This window comes from Mauremys reevesii, linkage group 3 (assembly GCF_016161935.1).
Source record: "Mauremys reevesii isolate NIE-2019 linkage group 3, ASM1616193v1, whole genome shotgun sequence".
In the NCBI taxonomy this organism is placed as follows: domain Eukaryota; kingdom Metazoa; phylum Chordata; order Testudines; family Geoemydidae; genus Mauremys; species Mauremys reevesii.
In genome coordinates, this window is record NC_052625.1 from 203,945,370 (window position 1) to 203,968,389 (window position 23,020).

At 47.3% G+C, this 23,020-nt stretch overlaps 1 protein-coding gene across 2 annotated transcripts; it reads left to right on the forward strand.

Annotated features, from left to right (window-relative positions):
- Positions 1 to 3,809: 3,809 nt before the first annotated feature.
- CCDC25 (coiled-coil domain containing 25) lies at positions 3,810 to 22,695 on the forward strand. Of its 2 annotated transcripts, XM_039532051.1 has the most exons (9): positions 3,830 to 4,025; positions 9,385 to 9,432; positions 10,345 to 10,384; positions 13,684 to 13,735; positions 15,631 to 15,706; positions 16,435 to 16,538; positions 18,271 to 18,473; positions 19,758 to 19,803; positions 21,743 to 22,695. In XM_039532051.1, exons 1-9 carry the CDS (start codon positions 4,001 to 4,003, stop codon positions 21,770 to 21,772), a joined length of 624 nt encoding a protein of 207 aa, XP_039387985.1. In that variant the 5' UTR covers positions 3,830 to 4,000; the 3' UTR covers positions 21,773 to 22,695. The 2 variants fall into 2 exon arrangements, with proteins under 2 accessions (XP_039387986.1, XP_039387985.1); XM_039532052.1 differs by lacking the exons at positions 19,758 to 19,803; positions 21,743 to 22,695 and having other exon boundaries at positions 3,810 to 4,025; positions 18,254 to 18,384.
- The last annotated feature ends 325 nt before the right edge of the window (positions 22,696 to 23,020 follow it).

Here is a 23,020-nt window from a genome sequence, read left to right on the forward strand (position 1 = left end):
GTATTTAAATGGTCCCACCTTTGCTCAGAAATTAACAAAATGGGAGGTGAATGGTGGTAATTTCCAAAATGAAAAGCAAAATCCATCAATCCTAAACAAAAGTGGGAACTAATGTTGCTACATGGGGCAAGAAGTGATTGCTGCATTGTCGAGAGGAAAGACAGGCAACAATTGTTGTTTGTAGTGTTGTTGTAGCCCAGGATATGAGAGAGACAAGGTAGGTAATATCTGATATTGGACCAACTTCTATTGGTGAGAGTTTGAAAGCTTGTCTCTCTTACCAACAGAAGTTGCTCCAATAAAAGATATTACCTTGTCCCTTAGAATATGTATTAACTACTTAATGCTAAACAATTTGTTCCATCTTATATTTATCTGTAACACCATTTCCTAGACCTGAAGAAGAGAAGAGCTCTGTGCAGCTAAAACGCTTGTCTCTTTCACCAAAAGACATTGGTCCAATAAAAGATATTACCTCACATACCTTGTCTCTAAGGCATAGATGGTGTCAGACTGAAATTTGTATGGGGCTGAAGAGTGAAATGTAATTGTGCTGTTTTAAAAAAACCTAATTCCAACAGGCCCCATGTACATGAGACAACTTTATTTAGTAGATGTGTAGCCTGGGTGCAACTGTACTATGTTACTGTCTATTAAACTGAGGTGTACACAGGGTCAAGCATTTTAATAGTCACCTAGCCCTGCTCTCTGTCATGTAGGTAAAATTGTATGTTGCCTTATATGCTTGTTTTATTCCACTGTAAAATCTCTGGGGCAGGGCATTCCCCGAGATCTACGACGATACAGAGTAAGGCCCAGCGGAAGTAAAAAGAGAATTATAATAGTAAAATTCCAAACTGCAAAGGGCTAAGTAGAAATCTTGCATATTCAGAGAACTATTTCATTGAGTTCTGTGCTAGCAGGACAGAACCAAAACCAAGTAGTGACATTCCCTTGCTCCCAAAAGGACTATGACAGCCTTCAGCCTGCAGCACCCCACGCGGGGTAGTCCTATCTTGTCTTCCTCAGCCAAGGAATGTACCCAGGATGTAGGTAGTATCAGAGGGGGAGCTGTGTTAGTCTGGATCTGTAAAAGCAGCAAAGAGTCCTGTGGCACTTTATAGACTAACAGACGTTTTGCAGCATGAGCTTTCGTGGGTGAAAGATGTAGGTAGCATCTGACAGGAGCCCCCACAAGGTGAGGACCGAGCACGCCTGGTTCAGTAACTCCAGATGTGTCAGGCCCATCATCTCCAATTAATTAACAGTGACTTGTACTTTTTTTTTTTGCTAAACTATTGCTTTCACTGTTACCTCATTCTCCCAACCCATGTCCATCTTCTTTGTCTAGTTTGTCCACCTGTTGCATACTGTTCGTCATAGATTGTCAGCTCTCTGTGCCAGGGATTGTCTCTTTTACACCCCTTGATCTTTCAGATAGAGAATTATGACAGGTAGGGTTCATTCTGCAGTACATCATCCTCTCTAGTGTTGCTGCACTATTGTCATCATGACTCAAGAACTACATTAGAATGCCATCACTTGATGGCTCATAACTCGAATGGGCTCTCCCCTTTATTTTCCTTCAGTTTATTAAGGAGCTGACTGAGGAGATATCTGAGCCATTAGTGATTCTATTTTAAAAGTCATGGAATACGGGAGAGATTCCAGAAGACTGGGAAAGGGAAAATACAGTACCAATATATAAAAAGAGAAATAAGGACAACCCAGGGAATTACAGAGCAGTCAGCTTAACTTCTGTACCCAGAAAGATAATGAGGCAAATAATTAAACAATCAGTTTGCAAACATCTAGAAGATAATAAGGTGATAAGTAACACTCAGCATGGATATGTCAAGAACAAATCCTGTCAAACCAACCTGATAGCTTTCTTTGACAGGTAAGAAGCCTTGTGGATAGGAGGGAATCAGTAGACGTGGTATATCTTGATTTTAGTAAAGCTTTTGATTTTAGTAAAGCTTTTGATTTTAGTAAAGCCGTCTCACATGACCTTCTCATAAACAAATTAGGGAAATACAACCTAGATGGAGCAACTATAAGGTGGGAGCAAAACTGATTAGAAAACCATTCCCAGAGAGTAGTTATCAGTGCTTAATATATGGAGCTATACCTATCTCATAGAACATGAAGAGATCCTGAAGGGTCATTGAGGCCAGCCCCCTGCCTTCACTAGCAGGACCAGGTACTGATTTTGCCCCAGATTCCTAAGTGGCCCCTTAAGGATTGAACTTACAACCCTGTGTTTAGTAGGCCAAAGCTCAAACCACTGAGCTATCTCTCTCCCTGCTAGGCTGTGTCACCATCTGGCTGGAAGGACATAATGAGTGGGGTCCTGTAGGGATAAGTTCTGGTTCTAGTTCTGTTCAATATCTTCATCAATTATTTAGATAATGGCATAGAGAGCACACTTATAAAGTTTGTGGACGATACCAAGCTGGGAGGGGTTGTAAGTGCTTTGGAGGATAGGATTAAAATTCAAAATGATCTGGACAAATCGGAGAAATGGTCTGAAGTAAATAGGATTAAATTCAATAAGGACAAATTCAAAGTACTCCACTTAGGAAGGAACAATCAGTTGCACACATACAAACTGTGAAATGACTGCCTAGGAAGGAGTACTGCTGAAAGGGGTCTGGAGGTCATAGTGGATCACAAGCTAAATATGAGTCAACAGCACTGTTGCAAAACAAGCAAACATCATTCTAGAATGTATTAGCAGGAATGTTGTAAGCAAGACATGAGAAGTAATTCTTCCACTCTACCCTGTGCTGATTAGGCCTCAGTGGGAGTATTGTGCCCAGTCCTGGGCACCATATTTCAGACAAATTTGAGAGAGTCCAGAGAAGAGCAACAAAAATGATTAAAGGTATAGAAAACGTGACCTAAGAGGGAAGATTGAAAAAACTGGGTGTGTTTAGTGTGGAAAAGAGAAGACTGAGAGGGAACATGATAACAGTTTTCAAGTACGTAAAAGGTTGTTACAAGGAGGAGGGAGAAAAATTGTTTTTCTTAACCGCTGAGAATAGGACAAGAAGCAATGGGTTTAAATTGCAGCAACGGAGGTTTAGGTTGGACATTAGGCAAAACTTCCTGTCAGGGTGGTTAAGCACTGGAATAAATTGCCTAGGGAGGTTGTGGAATCTCTATCGCTGGAGATTTTTAAGAGCAGGTTGGACAAACACCTGCCAGGGATGGGTTAGACAATCCTTAGTCCTGCCACAAGTGCAGGGGACTGGACTAGAGACCTGTCGACGTCCCTTCCAGTCCTACAAGTCTATGATTATCATAATCAATATTAGTTCCTACGTGCCTCTCTCATGCGCTGTGGCATCATTGTGCTGCTCACTGTACACACACATCCTAAAACAACAGTCCCTGCCTAAAGGAATTTATACTCTAAAGTTTGTACAGGCATTTCTATTGGCCCATATCACCAGGGACTAAGTGCCCCAGAGAGAGGAACTAACCCCCTCCTCTACATTAGAGAAATTTGCGCCAATGCAACATTAAATGCCCCCAGCAGTGGCCGAAGTGGCACAGGACCAGAGCTGCAGATCCACGAGCTAACCACGGCCCCATCGCCTACAAGACCTTACAGGGCCAGCTACCAGCCACCCAACTAATAGCCATGTTTGCAAAACAACTGCAACCCGCATGCGCACAACCTACTACAACAACAGTTCCCGGACCGCCCAGGTGACAGATCTGCGCATGCGCGCAGTCCGCTTACTCTCCCCCACCGCTAATTGCGTTCTGAGGCAAGCGCATGCGCACAGGAGGACGCATGGCCTCTGCTTGGCGCACGCGCCGAAAGTACGCTCCCACACACGGCGGTTTGCGCGAGCGTTTCCGTTTCCGGTGCGCGGGTTCCGGAATCCGGCCGGAAGTCGGGTAGCGACGAGTGTCCTAGCGCCGGGAGCGGGCCGGGCTGAGCCGGGCGGGCCGGCCGAGGAGCCGGGACTCAGCCACCGCCGCCGCCATGGTGTTCTACTTCACCTCCAGCGGTGAGCCCCGGCCCCTCCCCCTCCGGCCCCCTCAACCGCGCCGCCCCGCACGCCGGGCCCCCCTCCCGCCTCCCCAGCCCCTCCCGCACGCCGGGCCCCCCAGTCCCTCCCGCCTCACCAGCCCCTCCCGCACGCCGGGCCCCCCAGCCCCTCCCGCCTCCTCAGCCCCTCCCGCACGCCAGGCCCCTCAGCCCCTCCCGCCTCACCAGCCCCTCCCGCACGCCGGGCCCCCAGCCCTCCTCCGCCTCACCAGCCCCTCCCGCACGCCGGGCCCCCAGCCCCTCCCGCCTCACCAGCCCCTCCCGCACGCCGGGCCCCAGCCCCTCCGCCTCACCAGCCCTGCCTCAGGCCCCCAGCCCCTCCCGCCTCCCCAGCCCTCCCGCACGCCGGGCCCCAGCCCCTCCCGCCTCACCAGCCCCTCCCGCACGCCGGGCCCCCAGCCCCTCCCGCCTCACCAGCCCCACCTCAGGCCCCCTCCCGCCTCACCAGCCCCTCCCGCACGCCGGGCCCCCTCCCGCCTCACCAGCCCCTCCCGCACGCCGGGCCCCCTCCCGCCTCACCAGCCCCTCCCGCACGCCGGGCCCCCTCCCGCCTCACCAGCCCCTCCCGCACGCCGGGCCCCCTCCCGCCTCACCAGCCCTCCCGCACGCCGGGCCCCCTCCCGCCTCACCAGCCCCTCCCGCACGCTGGGCCCCCAGCTCCTCCCCCTCACCAGCCCCGCCTCGGGCCCCCACCCCCGCACGCCGGGGCGCCTTCCTGCCCCCTTCAGGGCCCCCCAGCCCTGCTATTCCCTCAAACCCCTCGGGGCCCCCGCTGCCCTCACTGGAAGTTCGCTCGCCGTTCCTCCCCCCCCCCCGTGTCCAGGCCCCTGGGGCCCCGGACAGCCCCTGCAGCATCAGCTGGCTGCCTCGCTCCTCCCTGCTTCCCCGCGAACACTGGGCCTCCCTGCTCGCCACCTCTTCCACCCTCGGGCCTCAGCTGCTCCTTTCCTGCAAGAACAGGGTGGCCCCCACCTTTCCGGGAGGGAGGGTGTTGCTCTCCTACCGTGCTCTGGGGGCTCCCATTCTCCCTAGGGATCATTAATGCTCTTCCCCATCCACCCTCGTACATCACCCAGTCTGTTCAGGCTGCCTGTCCTCCAACCATTTAAGCTGGATGGTTTGGTGCCTGTCCTGCCCGCATCTCCCTTCCTAAGGGCCAGCCAGCCCTGGGTTGTTCTCACTGGTGTGTACTTGGACTGCATCCAGTCTAGTGTCCCAGTGTCATAACAAAGCAATGGGGCTCCCACCCTGACCCCAGGAAGAGAATTTAACTATCTCCTCCATCCTGCTCTTAGGAAAGCTTTCCAGAGTTTCGCTTTGCATTTCCCTTGGGTTGTGCACCAGTGGTCCCATAGCAATACACGAACCTAAGCAGATGCTGTCTCTTCCCTTAAACAATTATCACTGAGGTAGTGTCCAGGTATGAAGGAAGACAGAGCCCCTACCCCACAGAGCTTACAATCTGAGGTCCTGGGTATGTTGAAGGAACTTCTAAAATGTTGATATTAAAAACACTGGGAAGCTCTAGTACTGATGGGTTCCTGTCATTGTCTTAACTACCATGTCAGGTAGACCTGTTTTTAGCAGGGTTAGTAGCGTTTAAAACGGTGACTGCAGCTAAGAGGCCCTTTGCACTAGCGTTCCTCTCATTGCTAGAGCCAGTGGCACTGAACGGACGTTAGCAGTGGCCAGGGTCTTTGAGTCCAATGTACTATGGGGCGGCGGGGGGGGAGAGAGAGGGATAATACATACAGTGTCTCTACTTATTACTACTTTTTAAACGAATGCTTTCCACGAGCCCATGTACAAAGATTGGGGCGTCATAACAGACCAGGTGAAATCCAAATTTTAGTGCAGTGTGGGTGGGTGGGATTGGTGGTTCATGAAGAAAGTACAGTAGAATCTCAAAGTTAGGAACACAAGAGTTACAAACTGACCAGTCAACCACACACCTCATTTGGAACTGGAAGTACACAATCAGGCAGCAGCAAAGACCAAAAAAAAAAAAGTAAATACAGTACAGAGTTAAATGTAAACTACTAAAAAGGGGAGGGGAGGTTTTTTTATTTTTTAAAAAAAAAAAGGTTTGACAAGCTAAGGAAACTGTTTCTGTGCTTGTTTCATTTAAATTAAGATGGTTAAAAGCTGCATTTTTCTTCGGCATAATAAAGTTTCAAAGCCGTATTAAGTCAGTGTTCAGTAGTAAACTTTTGAAAGAACAACCATAATGTTTTGTTCAGAGTTAGGAACATTTCAGCAATCGAGGTTGTTCATAACTCTGAGGTTCTACTGTATCACAAAAAAGTGCCCTGCTTCTAGACCTAGTCATGTCACCAGCCTGTATGTGCTTAACTTTTTTTGAGCTTTGTTGATGGTTTTAACATGCCCTCCAAAAAACCCTACAATCAGGAATGTAAGACCTTCACAGCCTCATCTTGTTCACTCTTCCTCTTTTATTTTTCTCTTGGGATGGAACATCTGAACTATACATCTTTTCTCCAGTCTTCCTCTCTTGGTTTTATCCCACTGACCTTTTAGTGAATGTAACCTTGTTTGTTTCTTATGATTCTTCTTATTTATGTTCTCTGGGCCGGAGAAAAGCTTTTCATTTCTATCGTGCCTTTCATCCCTTAGAGGATTTCAAAGCACATTACAAATGCAGCAAACTGATACATGAACATCACTTAATCCAACACTCAAATGTAGCCATTTTCTACTGATGTGTAGGCAGCTGCTTGGTGCTGAAAAGTGAGTGCTGGGTTTCCAGGGCACTGAGTACACAAGCCTGAGGTGGGTCCTAGGGCCTTCTAACTAGCAGCTCCTGAGTACTGGCTCTTCTTTGTCAATTAGGTGCTCTTTTGCTGCTCATTGGTTTGGTGATAGAGCCACAAGATCACTGTCTTTGAAAACACTTTGCAGTTTGAGGAATGTCTTACCGTCTCCCCAACCCCTCTAATGCCCACTGTACATAAATGGAGCTATAGTTCTATCTAGAGCATAGGTGCCCAAACTTTGTTGCTGTGTCTCCCTTCGGCGCTTCATATTCCTGGTATGCCTCCTCCTTCCTCACTTCCCCAGGCTCCTTGCTCTGACCCTCTCAGCCCACTGCTCCCTCTTGCAGCCACTGCTTTGTCTCTCCCCTGCCCCCCCAGACCTCTACTACACTGCTCCTGCTGACTCCACTCACTGGCTCTAGCTGCTTCCTCCACTGCCTTCTGCCATGGGCCCAGCATGTGGGGCATGTTAAAGCAGGATTTGAGCTGAGGTGTGGGACAGTAACAGACAGTGCAGGGACAGGCTTGCCAGCCTGTCCCCTTGTGCATTAGCCACTGCTGCCACTGTAGGGGTGACCAGACAGCAAGTGTGAAAAATTGGGACAGGGAGGGGGAGGGAGGTGATAGGAGCCTATTTAAGAAAAAGACCCCAAAATTGGGACTGTCCCTATAAAATTGGGACATCTGGTCACCCTATGCCACTGCTTCTACCTGTGGAGAGGCTCTGTCTCCCCTGCTCCTTGGAAAGTGGAAAGGATGCAGGAATGTTCTACTTCACATCAAGTCCTCCTACCCCTGATAACCTTGTTGTGCCTCCTCAGGAAGTCACACTTCACAATTTGAAAACCTGTGATCTATGGGATTCTAGTGATATCATACTTAAGTCTTAAGTGGCCAAAATTAGAAAAAACAATAACCTCTTGCAAGTTATTAAAAATATCGTCCATTGATATCCAAGTGTATCAGACCATATAAGTTGAAAGGGATCTGCTGCTAGAACATCTAATCCATTCCTGTAGCATTGTGGCAGGATTTACTTCATTTTCCCGAAACCATCCCAGGTCACTAAAAGTTCCCCAAAGGGACTGAGGCCATGGTTACACTTGTAGATTTGCAGCGCTGCAGCAGGGTGTGAAAAAACACCCCCTCCAGTGCTGCAAGTTGCGGCGCTGCAAAGCGCCAGTGTGATCAGGGCCCCAGCGCTGGGAGCACGACTCCCAGCGCTGTACGTTAATCCCCAAAGGGAGGTGGAGTACGTGCAGCGCTGGGAGAGCTCTCTCCCAGCGCTGGCGCTCCGACCACACTCGCGCTTCAAAGCGCTCCCGCGGGAGCGCTCCTGCGGCAGCGCTGTGCAGCGCTAAGTGTAGCCATAGCCCGATTCATAGTATGTGAGATATGGTTGATTTTACCAGCGTCGTATGTGCCATATAGGCAAGTAGCCTTTCTTTCCATGGAGCTACTCCAACTGGTGTGGGATCAGGCCCCACGTTTCTAGAGGAGACTTTTCTCTACACTGCCTCATCCATGTAGCTTCTCACCATGCTGACTTCCATTCTCTCTTTTTCAGAGACCAGGTCACTGTCGCGTGAAACTCCTGTCTTGATGGTTCAGCAGATTTCTCTAATTCCTGTATCTTCTTTGTAGCTATCTAATACAAATCTGGACTCGGTTTTGTATTTACACTGAGACATGATACGTTTTTATTTCCATCAATATAAACTAGAAGTTTAGTCCCTGTTTACTGTAATTTCTGAGTTTGTAAGCAGTTGATAATTTGGCTGGCTCCAAGTACTGTTTATGTCCACACAGTATGGTTTTCACTCAGTAATCAGGGAAACTAACCATGTGTCACCATGGCCAGTGACCTAGGCTAGCGCATAACTTTTTGTGACTCTGTGTTGCCATGTGTAAGGGACCACCTAACTGTCTGTATAACATGGTTAGTCAGTGGTTCTTCCTCTCAATTTTCTCTACATTTGTATATCCCAAAGTATATTGCCCCTCTTGTTCCCCTGCCTGTCTTCAAGTGCACTGTCCCTTGCGGAGGGAGTTATGAGAGAGCTGCCCAGTTTTTCCCAGGATGGCATGATACGGATGTCTAGGCAGAGTGGTGGGTGTGGACACACACGAAGAGAGAGGAATTAGGTAGGATGCTTCAAGAACTTAGGTTACTTGTCGAAGGCCACAAAGGGAGTTGGCATCAGAGCTGCGAATAGAGCTTGGGAATTTTTGACTCTCAGTCCTATGCTGGGATGACAGGACTGCACCCTGCTTTAATTATATAAAGCCAAAGTGAGCCTGGACCTTATGAAGTGTCTTGCCCCGAGGACTGTCAAACTGCTGACTAGTCTTCCAAGGGAACTGGTGGAAACTTGGTTGGTTGTTCTCTATGACTTTTTAAGGTGACTCAATCTTGCCCTGGCCCCTGGGAAGGGAATGGGGTGGACTAGATGTTCGGAGACATAGATGGTGTGTTTCTCAGTACCTCTGTGCACAGCTCAGTCTGAAACTCCTCTTGATGTGTGTCCTCTTTCTATCCCTCAGTTGTTCCCGCCGTTTACAGCATTTACATGGGAAAAGATAAATATGAAAGTAAGTACATGAAAATACTTGGGCAAGGCTTGAGAGGTTGGGATTTCCTTTTTTTTTTTTTCTTTTTTAACCTTGGTTTTTAATTTTCCTCTTTGATTTTACTGCATTGTTTGAAGGCAGATTTTTCCTGATAGCTGCTTTGCAAATTATGCTATACACTAACTCCTTATGTAGTCTATAGCATTACTTTATACCATTGGCGGGGGTTGGTGAGAGGGGAAGCTGTCCATGGACTTAATCTGAAGTCAGTGAGCACTCTGGGCTTTTTGTCAGGCTATCAAATGGTCAAGGAAACAATGGTAGAAGCCTAGCATGGTTTGACAGCACTTTATTTAGTTGGTTTAATTGTTCCCCGCATAATTGGTCAGTTTTCCCATCTTGAGTTACTGTTCTTCAACTAAAACAGGTTTTCTGTTGCTGTGTCCTCTTCCAGCAAGCCAGGGTACAGTCTTGCTTTATTTCATGTCACTGCTTGCCATTCAGTACTTGAGGCAAAACCAAAATTAGCTCTTCAGCTGGAGAGAGTCGGTGCTTTTATCTTGGGAATTGCCCTCTTGAAAATCTCCTATATTGGATATTTATGCAAAGATCAGTGTGTCTCAGTTTAAAAAACAACCACCACCTGAGACTGGAGTGGAGGAAAAGGGATAGAAATTAGAAATGTTCAGAGCCTTGGCCTTAGCACCTTTGTGCCCAAGAGTGCTGTGTGTTTCAGGCTCTATTTGGGGTTCCATCACTGTCACTCTCCAGGTGCCATACTGTGATGCAAACACTCTTGATATTAACCAGTGGTGTGTCAAAATGAGTTCAAGCAATCGTTTCCCCTCATTGCCTGTGTCGCAGTGGGCAGTTTGGTTGGCTGCTGGGGGAAGTATCCTTCTTTGCTCAGTATTCTTTTCTTCATGCCTGCAGATGAAGACCTGATAAAATATGGCTGGCCTGAAGATATTTGGTAGGTACTGAAAAGAGCCGTGTAAATCCTTTATGCTTGTGAAATGAAATGCCCTTCATAGTGAACTTCGGTGGGGGGGCAATGTTGGTGCTCTTCTGGTTACTATAGGTGCTATTCAGAATATTTACTAGTTTAAACACAGTCATGGGGGGCTGTAGAATAGCTCCTAAAGGTCCCCACTGAGGTTGGGGCCACACTGTGCTAGATACTTTCTCACACACATAGTAAGAGCTGGTTCCTGCCCCCGAAGAGTTCATAATGTAATATGGCTTGTGTGCACATCATCATCATCATAATAATATATGGAGATATACCTATGTCTTAGAGCTGGAAGGGACCCTGAAAGGTCATTGGTCCAGCCCCCTGCCTTCACTAGCAGGACCAGGTACTGATTTTGCCCCAGATCCCTAAGGGGCCCCGTCAAGGATTGAAATCACAACCCTGAGTTTAGCAGGTCAATGATCGAACCACTGAGCTATCCTTCCCCGCCCCATGGAATAGGTGTGCCCACACGTGGAGTTATTCAGAAATAGCTGTTCTTTAATAACCATGTAGGCGAGCTTTAAACAGACAAGGTAAAGGGTGATAGGTAGGGCCCTACCAAATTCACGGTCCGTTTTGGTTAATTTCACAGTCATAGGATTTAAAAAATCATAAATTTCATAATTTCAGCTATTTAAATCTGAAATTCACAGTTTTGTAATTGTAGAGGGGTTCTGACTCAAAAAGGAGTTGTGTGGGCGGGGTCACAAGGTTATTGTAGGGGGGGGTTGCAGTACTGCTATTCTTACTTCTGCCTTCAGAGCAGAGCAGCCAGAGAGCGGCAGCTGCTGGCTGGGATCTGAGCTCTGAAAGCAGAGCCTCCACCAACGGCAGCGCAGACGTAAGGATGGCATAGTATGGTATTATCACACTTACTTCTGCACTGCTGCAGAGCTGGGCCCTCAGTCAGCAGCCACCACTCTCCAGCCTCCCAACTCTGAAGGCAGCAGCACCGAAGGGTGGCATAGGATGGTATTGTCACACTTACTTCTGCGCTGCTGCTGGCGGGGCGCTGCCTTCAAAGCTGGGGGCCCGGCCAACAGCCGCCGCTCTGCGGTTGCCCAGCTCTGAAGTCACCGCAGAAGTAAGGGTGGCAATAACATGACAACCCCCCCCCAAAAAAAATAACCTTGCGACCCCCCTGTAACTCCCTTTTGGGTCAGGACCCCCAATTTGAGAAACGCTGGTCTCCCCCATGAAATCTATAGAATATAGGATAAAAGCGCACACAATACCAGATTTCATGGTTCGTGATGCGTTTTTCATGGATGTGAATTTGGTAGGGCCCTAGTGATAGCGGAGACAGGCACAGAGGTGAAATAACATGTCCCAAGTCACATGGCAGATCAGGGACAGTGATGAGAATAGAACCGAGGTCTCCTGACCCCCAGATCAGTGTCCTCCACAGGAGCATGCTGGTTCTCCAGCCCAATCCCTTTGTCTGCTTTCTTCTTGTACGTGTATATACACAATGTCATCATCATGTCTACTGTATTCACACGCTGCCTGTCCTCCTGTCTCAGCTCTTGCCTTCGTTCTGGCTCCATGAGTTGAGCTTGAACGACTCTCAGAATCGTGAGAGGCAAGAGCTGTGCGTAACGTAAGCAGACCTAACTGGTCGCATGTGCAGGGGTGGCTACGGGCACTGCTCTTTACCAACATGTTGACGTAGTCTTGGTCCCCCTACATGGAACAGGAAATAATCAGAGAGGGGCAGTTAGGACAACTCACTGTTAGCTCACTGTTATAAAATCATGACTAGTGTAGAGAAAGTAAATAAGGAAGTGTTATTTACTCCTTCTCATAATACAAGCACAAGGGGCCACCAAATGGAATTAATAGGTAGCAGGTTTAAAACAAACACAAGAAAGTATTTTTTCATGCAAAACACTGTCAGCCTCTGGAACTCCTTGCCAGAGGGTGTTGTGAAGGCCAATACTATAACGGGGTTGAAAAGGGAGCTAGATAGATTCATGGAGGATAGGTCCATCAATGGCTATTAGCCAGGATGGGCAGGGATGGTGTCCCCAGCCTCTGTTTGCCAGAAGCTGGGAATGGGCGACAGGGCATGGATCACTTGATGATAATGTGTCTGTTCATTCCCTTTGGGGCACCTGGCATTGGGCCACAATCAGCAGACAGGATATTGGGCTTGATGGACCTTTGGTCTGACCAAGTATGGCCGTTCTTATGTTCAAATATACCATTGATTACTGTTTGTGTTAATCCTTAACAAATTTTCGATGTTGGCAGTGGCCGAATTTGCTTGGATCCTTGTAAAGCTGTTAGATGATATATGGAATAGGCCAGTTATCTCCATAGACAAGCTTCCACATACAAACCCCGTCATCTTAATTGATACTTGCTTCCTTGTTAGCCACTTCAGCCGAGAGGCTAATTAATTGAGTGGGCCATATAGACTGTCCTCCCTTCTCATTCCTAGAGATGGTCTTTTTGGGGGTGGATTGAGGTATATTGGTGGAGCTAGTGTGTAAGAAGCATGTGTTGCCTCTGCTTTTCTTGCATCTGCTCTGAAAATGGAGGATGTAAGACTCTAGGAGCATGTATACCCTGCTGTAAAACGCCCGTGGCTGGGCTGTGTCAGCTGTCTTGGGCTCACGGGAATTGGACTGCAGGGCTGTAAAATTGCCATATAGATATCACAGGGCTCCAGACCTAGGTTCCTGCCCGAGCCTGGACATCTCCACTGAAATTTTATAACCCTGGAGCCCAGTCAGCTGACATGGGCCAGCTGTGAGTGTTTTGTTGCAATCTAGATATAGCCTATGATGGAAGATCCTTGGGTCTTGTTAGCATAACTGTCAGTTTTAATAATACGCTTTGCTATAGTGATGTACTAATTTGTTTCTCTCACATAATTAGTTAACTGATGTAGTTAGAAAGGGTAGAGATCTGTGCCATTTCCATAGGAATCACTAGAGGGAGCAAATAGGAATATCTTATCCTAAGATCTTTCTGTTAATGTTGTCTGAGTATATTATGTTTCAGAGAAAATACAAGGTTTTTAAGTAACTGTTTCATTTAGCTTTTCAATTTCCTCCTCTTAAAGATGGGTGAATATTTGCTCAAAAATTGAAACACCTGATAAGCTGTAACAATTCCGTTGCATGCTGTCAAATATGCATGTTCAGAATTTATTTTAATGCTTTTACCCATGGTCTATTATGACACACTGTATTGTGGCATTTATTTCAGAACAAGTGACCCTCTGCTAAATGTGCTTTTGTATTCTGTAGGTTTCATGTGGATAAGCTCTCGTCTGCACACGTGTACCTTCGACTGCACAAGGTAATCTCGGAATCCTGGTGCAGTTAAACAAGTATGTACTGATATAACAGTGACCTGCAAAGGATTTCTTAAAAATTGGGTTTGTATCCTCATATTTCCAGAAAATATTTTTTTCAGGAGTTGGTTTTCTGTGCTTATTTTGAACACTACAACTTTCAGAAATGTTAAGTCTAGTTCTCCCAGGTTTAGGAGGGTTTGTTGCCTCTAATATTTATTGAGATTCTACACCTAAATGTGGGAGAATTTGTGTTCTGATGATGCACATAATATGTTAGGCCAGGGGACGGCAACCTTTCAGAAGTGCTGTGCCGAGTCTTCATTTATTCACTCTAATTTAAGGTTTCGCGTGCCAGTAATACATTTTAAAGTTTTTAGAATGTCTCTTTTTATAAGTCTATAATATAGAACTAAACTATTGTTTTATGTAAAGTAAATAAGGTTTTTAAAATGTTTAAGAAGATTCATTTAAAATTAAATTAAAATGCAGAGCCCTCCGGCCCGGTGGCCAGGACCTGGGCAGAGTGAGTGCCACTGAAAATCAGCTCGCGTGCCTCAGGTTGCCTACCCCTGTGCTAGGCATTATCCACACACACAGGAAGTCATGGAACCTGCCCTGAAGATCTTACAATCTGAGGCTCCCATTCCACTATGAGCTGTGGATGCATAGACCCACCTGCTCACACACGGTGCCCCTGATTTTAATGGGGGTCTGCAAGGGTGCAGGTGTGTGGTGGAACTTGGGCATATGTTAGTATGCAACCTAGGAAGGGCAGGGGAGAGGGTGCAACCAAAATATAGAACAAAACTTGAAGTCTCATCTGAGTACAGCACCTGACCAATGTTCCGTCTAATTTTTTCCATCCGTGTGCGGAATTAACTTTGTTATGTGCACCAATATCAAGGTAATGTGTGGATGTGCGTCGCCAGTAGAAACAAAAAACTGAGCTATAATATATATTTTTAAAAAGCTACGATAGGGATAATTACTCCAGCCAGAACAGGTTTGGCATTTTAGAACTCACTACTCAAAGAATTAAATTTAAGCATAAGATAAATAAAACCACAAATAACAGCACTTTGAAAAAATAAAATTACCCAGAATATATGTGCATTGCAGGAAGTACCAAGAAGTAACAACAACACAAGTATGTGCTGGGAGGTGAGTGTGAAAGAGACTGTGTGTGTGTGTGCGCACGCGCGTGTGTGCGTGTGCGTGCGTGCTGGCGAAGTCTATGAGAGACCGGTGCTATCTCTTTAAGGCACTCACCAGAAAGCTCCTTGTTCAGACTGCAGCAGCTCTCCTGATCTCTGTCCCCCCTACTCTGCTCTGCAGAGATGGGGTACATGGGCAGGTGGGGGAGGGGGACACCCTGACATCAGTCCTCCCTTCTCTCCCCCCCACTCTGCACAGCACGCAGGAGGGTCCCGGGAACAGCTGGCCAGGGGCTCCAAGGCAGAGGGCAGGAGCAATCTGGCTGCAGAGCAGCAGGGGGAGGGGACCTGAATACACATCCCCTGATGTGCGCGGTATTTGATTCACTCTGGGCAACCATGCAGCTTTGAGGGAACACAGCTCCTGGCTCTGCCATGGATCTGTGAGATCTAGGACTAATCATTCTATCTCTGCCTCATTCCCCTTTCAGTAAGAGGGGCCAATACCTCTGAGGGGTATAGAGGCAAAGCCGTTTGTAAAGTGGTTTGAAATCCTTGGCTGATAGGTGCTATAGAAGTGTAAAGCATTATAAGCTGCATTTGTAATGTGGGGGCTCTTACCTGTGTTTGTATAGCACGGTCCAAGTGCACTGTTGGTGTGGTGGTTATCCTGTGTTCATAACTCCCATATTGTCCCCTCAAATGGCACAGTAAACCCCTCATATTTCCTTGGTCTGCTTTAGGGGCAGACAGTGGATGATATTCCCAAAGAAGTGTTGATAGACTGCGCCCATCTAGTGAAGGCCAATAGCATTCAAGGTAACATTTACTTTGAAATTGGCGAGTCTAAGGGACTGTGTACAAGGGGTGTGTGTGTGGGGGGGGTGTCTATTCATAGAATTATAGAATATCAGGGTTGGAAGGGACCTCAGGAGGTATCTAGTCCAACGCCCTGCTCAAAGCAGGACCAATCCCCAGCTAAATCATCCCAGCCAGGGCTTTCCATCCCAAATTACTGAAATTTCTTGTTTTTAACTTCAGAAGAATGTTAAGTGTAAGTACACTTCATAGTTTGCTGTTTTCATGGGAAACAGATGTCACTTGCAACAGCTGGTGCTGCTGCTGCTATTTTCATACTAAAACTTTAATCCCCTGATTCCTGACGGTGCCTCTCAATCACTGTATGAGCCAAAAGGGGTCTTGGCGTTTTCCCTCTAATGCCCACTTGAGGCCCTCTTTGTAGCAGGCAGCCTTCTGGCAAAGCCAGACTCCAGCTGGAGTTCGTTACACTGCTTTGGCTCTTGCTGCCACAGAATGCGATATCGCAATGTCCTTCTGTTCCATTGCAATGCCGTTACTTCAGAGAGGAGGAAGAGGACAGATCCTTACAAGTGTTGCTGACTAGGCGCTATGTAACACAACATGACTCTGGCTGACCGTGGAGACAGCTGGTCAGAAGGTTCAGGGTGGGGAGGGAGAATAGAAATGTTTCCCCCTTCTGGTCCCTTGATACAAGAACTCTCCTTTCCCCCCTTACTGCTCTGTAGGCTGCAAAATGAACAACATCAATGTGGTGTACACGCCATGGACCAACCTGAAGAAAACGGCTGACATGGACGTGGGACAAATAGGGTTTCACAGACAAAAGGATGTAAGTGTTTGCTGTGCAGCTGCAAAGAAACCCACCAGCTGGCTGCAGTACCTTCCTTCTCCATAATGCTGCGGTATTGAGAGCTGAGTATACTGTCTCTCACACAAGGGCTCTAAAGCAGGGGAAACTGCTGGGGTCCGGGGCATGGGAAAAATCCCAGCTGTTTTTTGGTGGGCTGAACTAAGTTTCCACTTGGGTGTCGGAATATAATAAAGCAGCGGTTCTCAAACTGTGGGTTAGGACCCCAAAGTGGGTCGGGACCCCATTTTAATGGGGTCGCCAGGGCTGGCTTAGACTTGCTGGGGCCTGGTGTCAAAGCCTGAGCCCCTCCAGCCGAAGCTGAAGCCCGAGGGCTTCAGCCCTGGGCAGCAGGGCTCAGGTTAGAAGCCCCCTGCCTGGGGCTGAAGCCACTGGGCACGATTCCAGGGGTGGCATTCCTGGTGGTTTAGGGTTTGTGGGTTTTTTCGCTTCTGCAGTTGCACTCTCGGAGGTGTGGGGTTTTTTTTGCTTGGGGCAGCAAAAAACCTAGAGCTGGCTCTGTCCAAGTGTCAGATACGCTTTCTGCTTGAATTTCCAACTACACTTGGATTATTGTCTTCAGTAAGATTGAAGCCCCTCTGACCTGGTAACAACATAATCACAGCTGGTTTGCTTCTGACTGGTAACATTTTAATAGGCGACCCCCTTTCATCTGGAAGTGGGAAGTTTTGAAAATCAGACTTCATCAGGTACTCTTTCCTGTAAAATCTGGATATTTTCATAATTTTAAATGTTGAAAGAACTTCCAGTCTTAAGATATGAATCTAGTTGTCACTTTCAGAATTGCTAACAGTCAGAGTTGCGTTCAGAGAAGAGTTCTCTCTCGGCACCCAGGTTCGCACCCTGCCAGGAAATTGTAAAGACTGACTTCCAGAGCACTAGAATCACGTGTTAAAAAAAAAAAAAGAGCTAGGTTGTCAGGGGAGAGAAGGAAAGATCGTCTCGTGGTAAAGGCCCACGTCTTGGATCTGAGTCCACCTCTGGCTCTTTCACAGATTTCCTGTGTGACTTTGGGGAAGCTATGTAATGTCTTGGGACCCTGATCCAAAGCCCTCTGAAGTCAATGGACTCGCATGGACTTCAACAGGTTTTGACTCAGGCCGTTGGTGCCTGAATTTTCCAGTCTTGAGAATGGGGATTGTATCTTCCTGGGTGTGTTAAGACTTTTGTCTGTAAACTAGTTGGAGATCCTCGGATGGCAGGCTCTGTAGACGTGCAAAGTGCTTGTTAAAACACAAATCAGTACTGGGAAGCGCATGGTCGGAGACAGTGGTCCACAGAACAGGCACAGCGCACTCAGCAGCAACATGAGCTTCCCTTGCCAACATGCTCAGCCCTGATCCACAGAGACTCACCTCAGAATTGGGTGGATGACCATTCTGCACGATCCAGTCAATCCTGGGCGCCTCTGCTGAGACTGCAGCCAAGAAAACCGATTAGTGATAGTTGTGGTAGTGGTTTGTGTTCTTGTGCCAATCGGAGATTGTACCGTGTTCCCAGCTCTTTTCACACAGGCCACTGAACAGCACCAGATGGCAATGACTTTCCATCTCTTTAAATGAGATTCAGGAGCCACATGTAAAGGGGCTCCTTTTTTTTTGGTATTTACCTCACTGTGTGGAAAGTCTCTTTCTCAATGAGATGCAAGTTGGAAGCATTTTTCATAAAGATTATAGTTCTTTCCATCCCTAAGGTGAGAACAGTGACAGTGGAGAAGAAGGTGAATGAGATACTGAACAGGCTAGAGAAGACCAAAGTGGAGCGGTTCCCTGACTTGGCCGCTGAGAAGGAAGCCCGGGACAGAGAGGAGAGGAATGAGAAAAAAGCCCAGATCCAAGAGATAAAACGGAAAGAGAAGGAGGAAATGAAGAAAAAGAAAGAAATGGAAGATCTCAGGTGAGTAATGGCCGTGACTAACTCTAACTGTGAGTATTTCCTATCAGTGGCGGGAGCGAGACTTGTGAGGTTCCTGTTGAGGCATTCGTACTCTGTTCTGTCTTAGACTGGTACAGTCTTAAGAAATAGTATTTGCTGTACCTGGCAACCCTTTCTTTCCTTTGTCTTGAGAATTAGATGTAGTCACCCAGTTCACTTAATAGAAACTGGAGTGAGGAATAGTTCGTAGAGCTGGGAGTCAGGAATCCTGGGTTCTTTTCCCACCTGTGCCACCAGCTTGCAGTATGAACTTGGACAAGTCACTGAACTCTGAAATGGGAATAATTGCCTGCTATATCTGTAAAGCACTGAATTGCTCTGGTGAAAATCAACGCCTGTGTAGTGCTTGTCAAGCTTCAAAGCACTTCACAAATAGTGATTTTAAAACCACAGATGAATCCTAGTGTACATGAAAGGCATTATGTACTCCTGTAAATGCACCATGATGAACAGCCTGTTGATCTTCCGGTCTGACAGTAGACATGCAGGAAACATTTGTGGCCATGTTGGTCCTTGAGAGAAGAGTAGATAAGGTAGATATGTTAATCCCCTGACTGTACCAAACAAGCCTGGACGCATAAGCAGACTGACCCAGAAGGTATCCCATGACTGCTTTGTACATAGAAAATGTTACAATAAATAGTAAGTAATGTGTGTTTAGATGGTCATGAGGCTGGAATTCAGGGAGCCTAGACCCCACAGCTCCTGTTGGAGCGCTCAGTAATTCAGAGGAGCAATAACTTAGAGCCCCAACACAGAGGCAGCTGAGTCCCAGTTCAATTTCTGAAGGCAAGAGGGAGTGCTGGTGGGGACATTGGATTCCAGCTCACACCATCTCTCGCCCATGAGCTGCTTTGGCCACCCGCAAGCCAGTTTTATAGTAATCATAAAGCAAAGAGGGTTTTGTAACCTCTTACGGGTTATCTTGCTTGCAGTGTATCTGGACAAAGCTGTGGAGAATGGATGTTGTAGAAAACCCATGCACTGGCTCCTAGTCGATAGAGGAGGTCACCATAGTCCATCTCTGACTTGTGTTTTTTGTGCCAAGGTGTCTGTGAGCCCCACTGTCCATTTAATCTTCAGTTAGGGCCAGAGTATGTTCTTTGGAAGACTAGCTAATGTTGAGATCGGATGTGTTTGAATTCCCTCTGAAGCACAGGAGGGCTAATCTTGTAGGCACTCTGCCCTGTTTCACAGTGTACGTTTAAAAATGCATCTTGCTGCATAATTTCTCTTCCCTTGCAGGAGCTACTCTTCGCTAATGAAGTCTGAGAACATGTCTTCCAACCAGGTATGTTGAGGCTGGCACCTGTGAAGACCTTGCTTCCAGAGGCCTGAATAAGAATCAGAGCAGGGTAACAGGAGACGGATGTGAAAGCAGGTTTCAGCCCAGTAGCTGCACGTGGTGAATTGTTCCACGCGTTCTCCCCCTCAGTTGGAGTTACAGAACAAAATCCAAGGAGAAGGGACCTGCATGATTACAGGGAAAGGGAGTCTCTTTCCTGTAACGTCCTCTAGGGATGTTAAACAGGCCAAGGACACATCCACTCCTTTCTTTCCTCTCCAGTCTTGCACTCTGCTGCTCTGAATTCCGTTCGGTTGCATTCAGAGCCGCTTGTCAGCAGAGGTGAGGCAGTTTTGTGTGGGAAGGATGACAGAGTGCTATGGTGGGACAGAGAGAATTTGAAGTGAAATTCTGTTTTTCCTTTTGCCTGTTTAGTCCAGTGTCTGGTTTGTCTTGGGGCTGGGGGAATCACCAATCTTTGTATTACTCTGTGACTAAAGGTGTGCGGAGCCCTTAAGCCAAGGGTGGCTCACTTGTCCTGAGCAGTAGGCAACCTAAAGGCCAACTGAAGCCAAGACAGGGGACAACAGGCCAGGGGACTATAGAGAGGCAGCTGAGATTGCTTGAAGAGGTGGATTTGGAGGAAGAGAGAAGGGAGCATCTGGTGTTAGAAGCCGCATGTTATGAGAGACGGAGCTGGGAGTCGGAGCAGGGAGACAAGGACTGAGAGAGCAGGATAAGCATAAGGAAAACGAGCACTGAGAGATGAATGGGAGCTGGGTTACATAAGGACCTAAGCTGAGTGAGGAAGGCATCGTTTTCCTGGTGCGTACTAGGGCCCTTCCTCTGAAAGCAAGTCCCCTCCCTCACTTGCTGTTGCATTGGTGATACCTCTAGGCAAACAAGGAGCTCAGAGTGCCTCACACAAATCTTTATTTAAAATCTGTTCACCCATCACATCCCCTGAGGCTCAGCAGCTGCTTGAGATAGGTTTATGGTTTTCATGGCTTTGTGGAGTTTTTTTTGGTGACTCTTCTGGCTGGTTTCCGGATCACAGGTGAGCACGCTAGGGTAAAAAAGAACTGTGGGGTTTAAGCAGCGGCACCTCCTGCTATGCATGTGCAGGCTGTGTCTGGTTAGTGACATGCCTTATGAGGAAATGTAGAGGAAATGTCCATGTATGGGGTCATCACCCCACTCTGTGTCTAAGCCACGTGTTGTCAGATTGATGCCTTTAAGCTGGGGTCAGCTCAAGTTATGGTCACAAAGGGCTGATACACAGGAGTGCTGGCAAGAGACTGATCTCCACTTCATGATATAGGAAAGGTTACTAAAGTAACCAGTTCAGGGGTTATCAGAGCTTAATCCCCAGTCCCCTGCCTCCCAGGGTTACCCATGGATGAGTGACCTGCTGCACTGGGAACATGTGGAGCCCATTTACTGGATGGCTAGCAAGCACTGCAGATTTTATATTTCATCTGTATCCCATACAGTTGGCTGGTTAGGTCCTAGGCTTTGAGTTGGAGGGGAAAACCTCTCAGTGGGGCATACTTCTTGAATGAGCAGGAGAATACTTACATTCAACATGTGAAATGTTAGCAACAAAATCCAAAGAACCTAGCTTTGGGAATTGTTAGTTTCAGAACTCGACCGTGAGCCTTTTGAGTAAGCCTGGGCTGATTTTGTGGCCTTTGTATCGAAACCAGAAAAAACTCAGCTACTTCCTTTAAATGATGGGAGAGGCTGCTGACTACACCAGTGGCTTTCAGTCTGGGGGTCTGCAGACTGTCTAAGATTTCTAAAGGGGTCTGCACCTCCACTGGACATTTTTTAAGGGTCAGCAACTGAAGGAAGTGTAGTCCAGTGGCTTTCAACCTATCTTGCCAGTGTTCAACTTCCATTTTAAAAAGGTATCTCAATAATTCCATTCTTCCCTTCTCCACAGGATGGCAATGATTCGGATGACTTCATGTGAATTGGGCACGCTCTCCTTTCTGAGTTGTGAGATGGACTGCCACGTCTGAATTTTTCACCCTCAATAAGATGCCAAAAAACCAAATGCTGATTTCAGTTTCAGACCCTGTTTGAACCTTCACTGGCAATATCGGACCAGATCTGTGCCACGTATCTCCTAAAGACAGTACCTTAACTGTGTGTGTGTGTGTGTGTGTGTGTAAGAGTGAGTGAGTGGGGGGGAGCATACGTTCTGGTTCTACAAGAATCTTGATATATTTATTTTGAGGGAGGGGCTTTTAATGTGAACTACAGGAGTGTTGTGCTGCCTTAGTGAATTGGCAGGAGACTGATGCAAAAAATGTTGCTATTATTGCAGTGTCTCCCTGGTGTAAATTCAAACCTGAAATCAGAATTGCTGAGCTGAGGACTCTGCTCTCCTCTTGCTGAGTGATTCTTGTTGATGGGACGTGTGTGTTCATCAAAGCCAGGGGATCCCTGTAAACCGGGGGAGCCTGAACTTGACCCAGCTGATGGCCACATTGCAAATCTGCCTGGAGCCAGAGAGCTCCACCTCTCTTGTAAATGTAGCAAATTGTAGCTGCCCTCATTTTAATACGGAGCTGCCGCCTGTGGAGACAAGTCTTAGCCTGCATAGCAGCCTGACCGTTCTGAGTGAGATGGAGCAATGCATGCTGGGGATGTGGTGTCTGAGGCTGTACGTCGGTAGGATAGTCATAAATTGTATTGGGCTGCACTCGGGGCTCCGCTCTTCTAAAGGATTAAGTTTGCAAATAAGGAGTTGGGCTTTGAAAATCCCAGAACACTTGACTAAGTAACTGGTAATGTGATGTGGTTAATAGTACTTTCAAAATGATGGTGGTAACTATCGCAACCTGTGTATATATGTTAGAATTAAAATCATACCAGCTGTTAAAGCATGTTGCTGTTGGGGGTCCTGTGTTCAGTGTTGTGTGGGCTCGAAACATGGGATTATAGTTGGAGGAGGAACATGAGGGAGGGCTTGTGTGTGAGTAGCTGTGGCAAATGCTGCTTCAGCCATTGTTAATGTGGCTGACGCTCGAGAAGAGTTTAAATGGAACATGAAGGAAAAACAGAAGGAGCAATGAGCTTTCTCTGCGTGAAGCAGTGTCTGTCTTTTCAGCTTCGTTCTTCCACAGACGCAAGCTCCTATGAGTTCAGTTGCCACAGCTAGTTGGGTCCATGTAGCTCACACTGGGTACATGCAGCTTACACAGCCATTTATGAA

Coding starts and splice junctions, on each gene's coding strand:
- CCDC25 (XM_039532051.1), top strand. CDS start 4,001: ATGGTGTTCTACTTCACCTCCAGCG. Junction 13,736..15,630: donor TGTACCTTCGACTGCACAAG/GTAATCTCGGAA, acceptor GGTCTGCTTTAG/GGGCAGACAGTGGATGATAT. Junction 16,539..18,270: donor GGTTTCACAGACAAAAGGAT/GTAAGTGTTTGC, acceptor TCCATCCCTAAG/GTGAGAACAGTGACAGTGGA.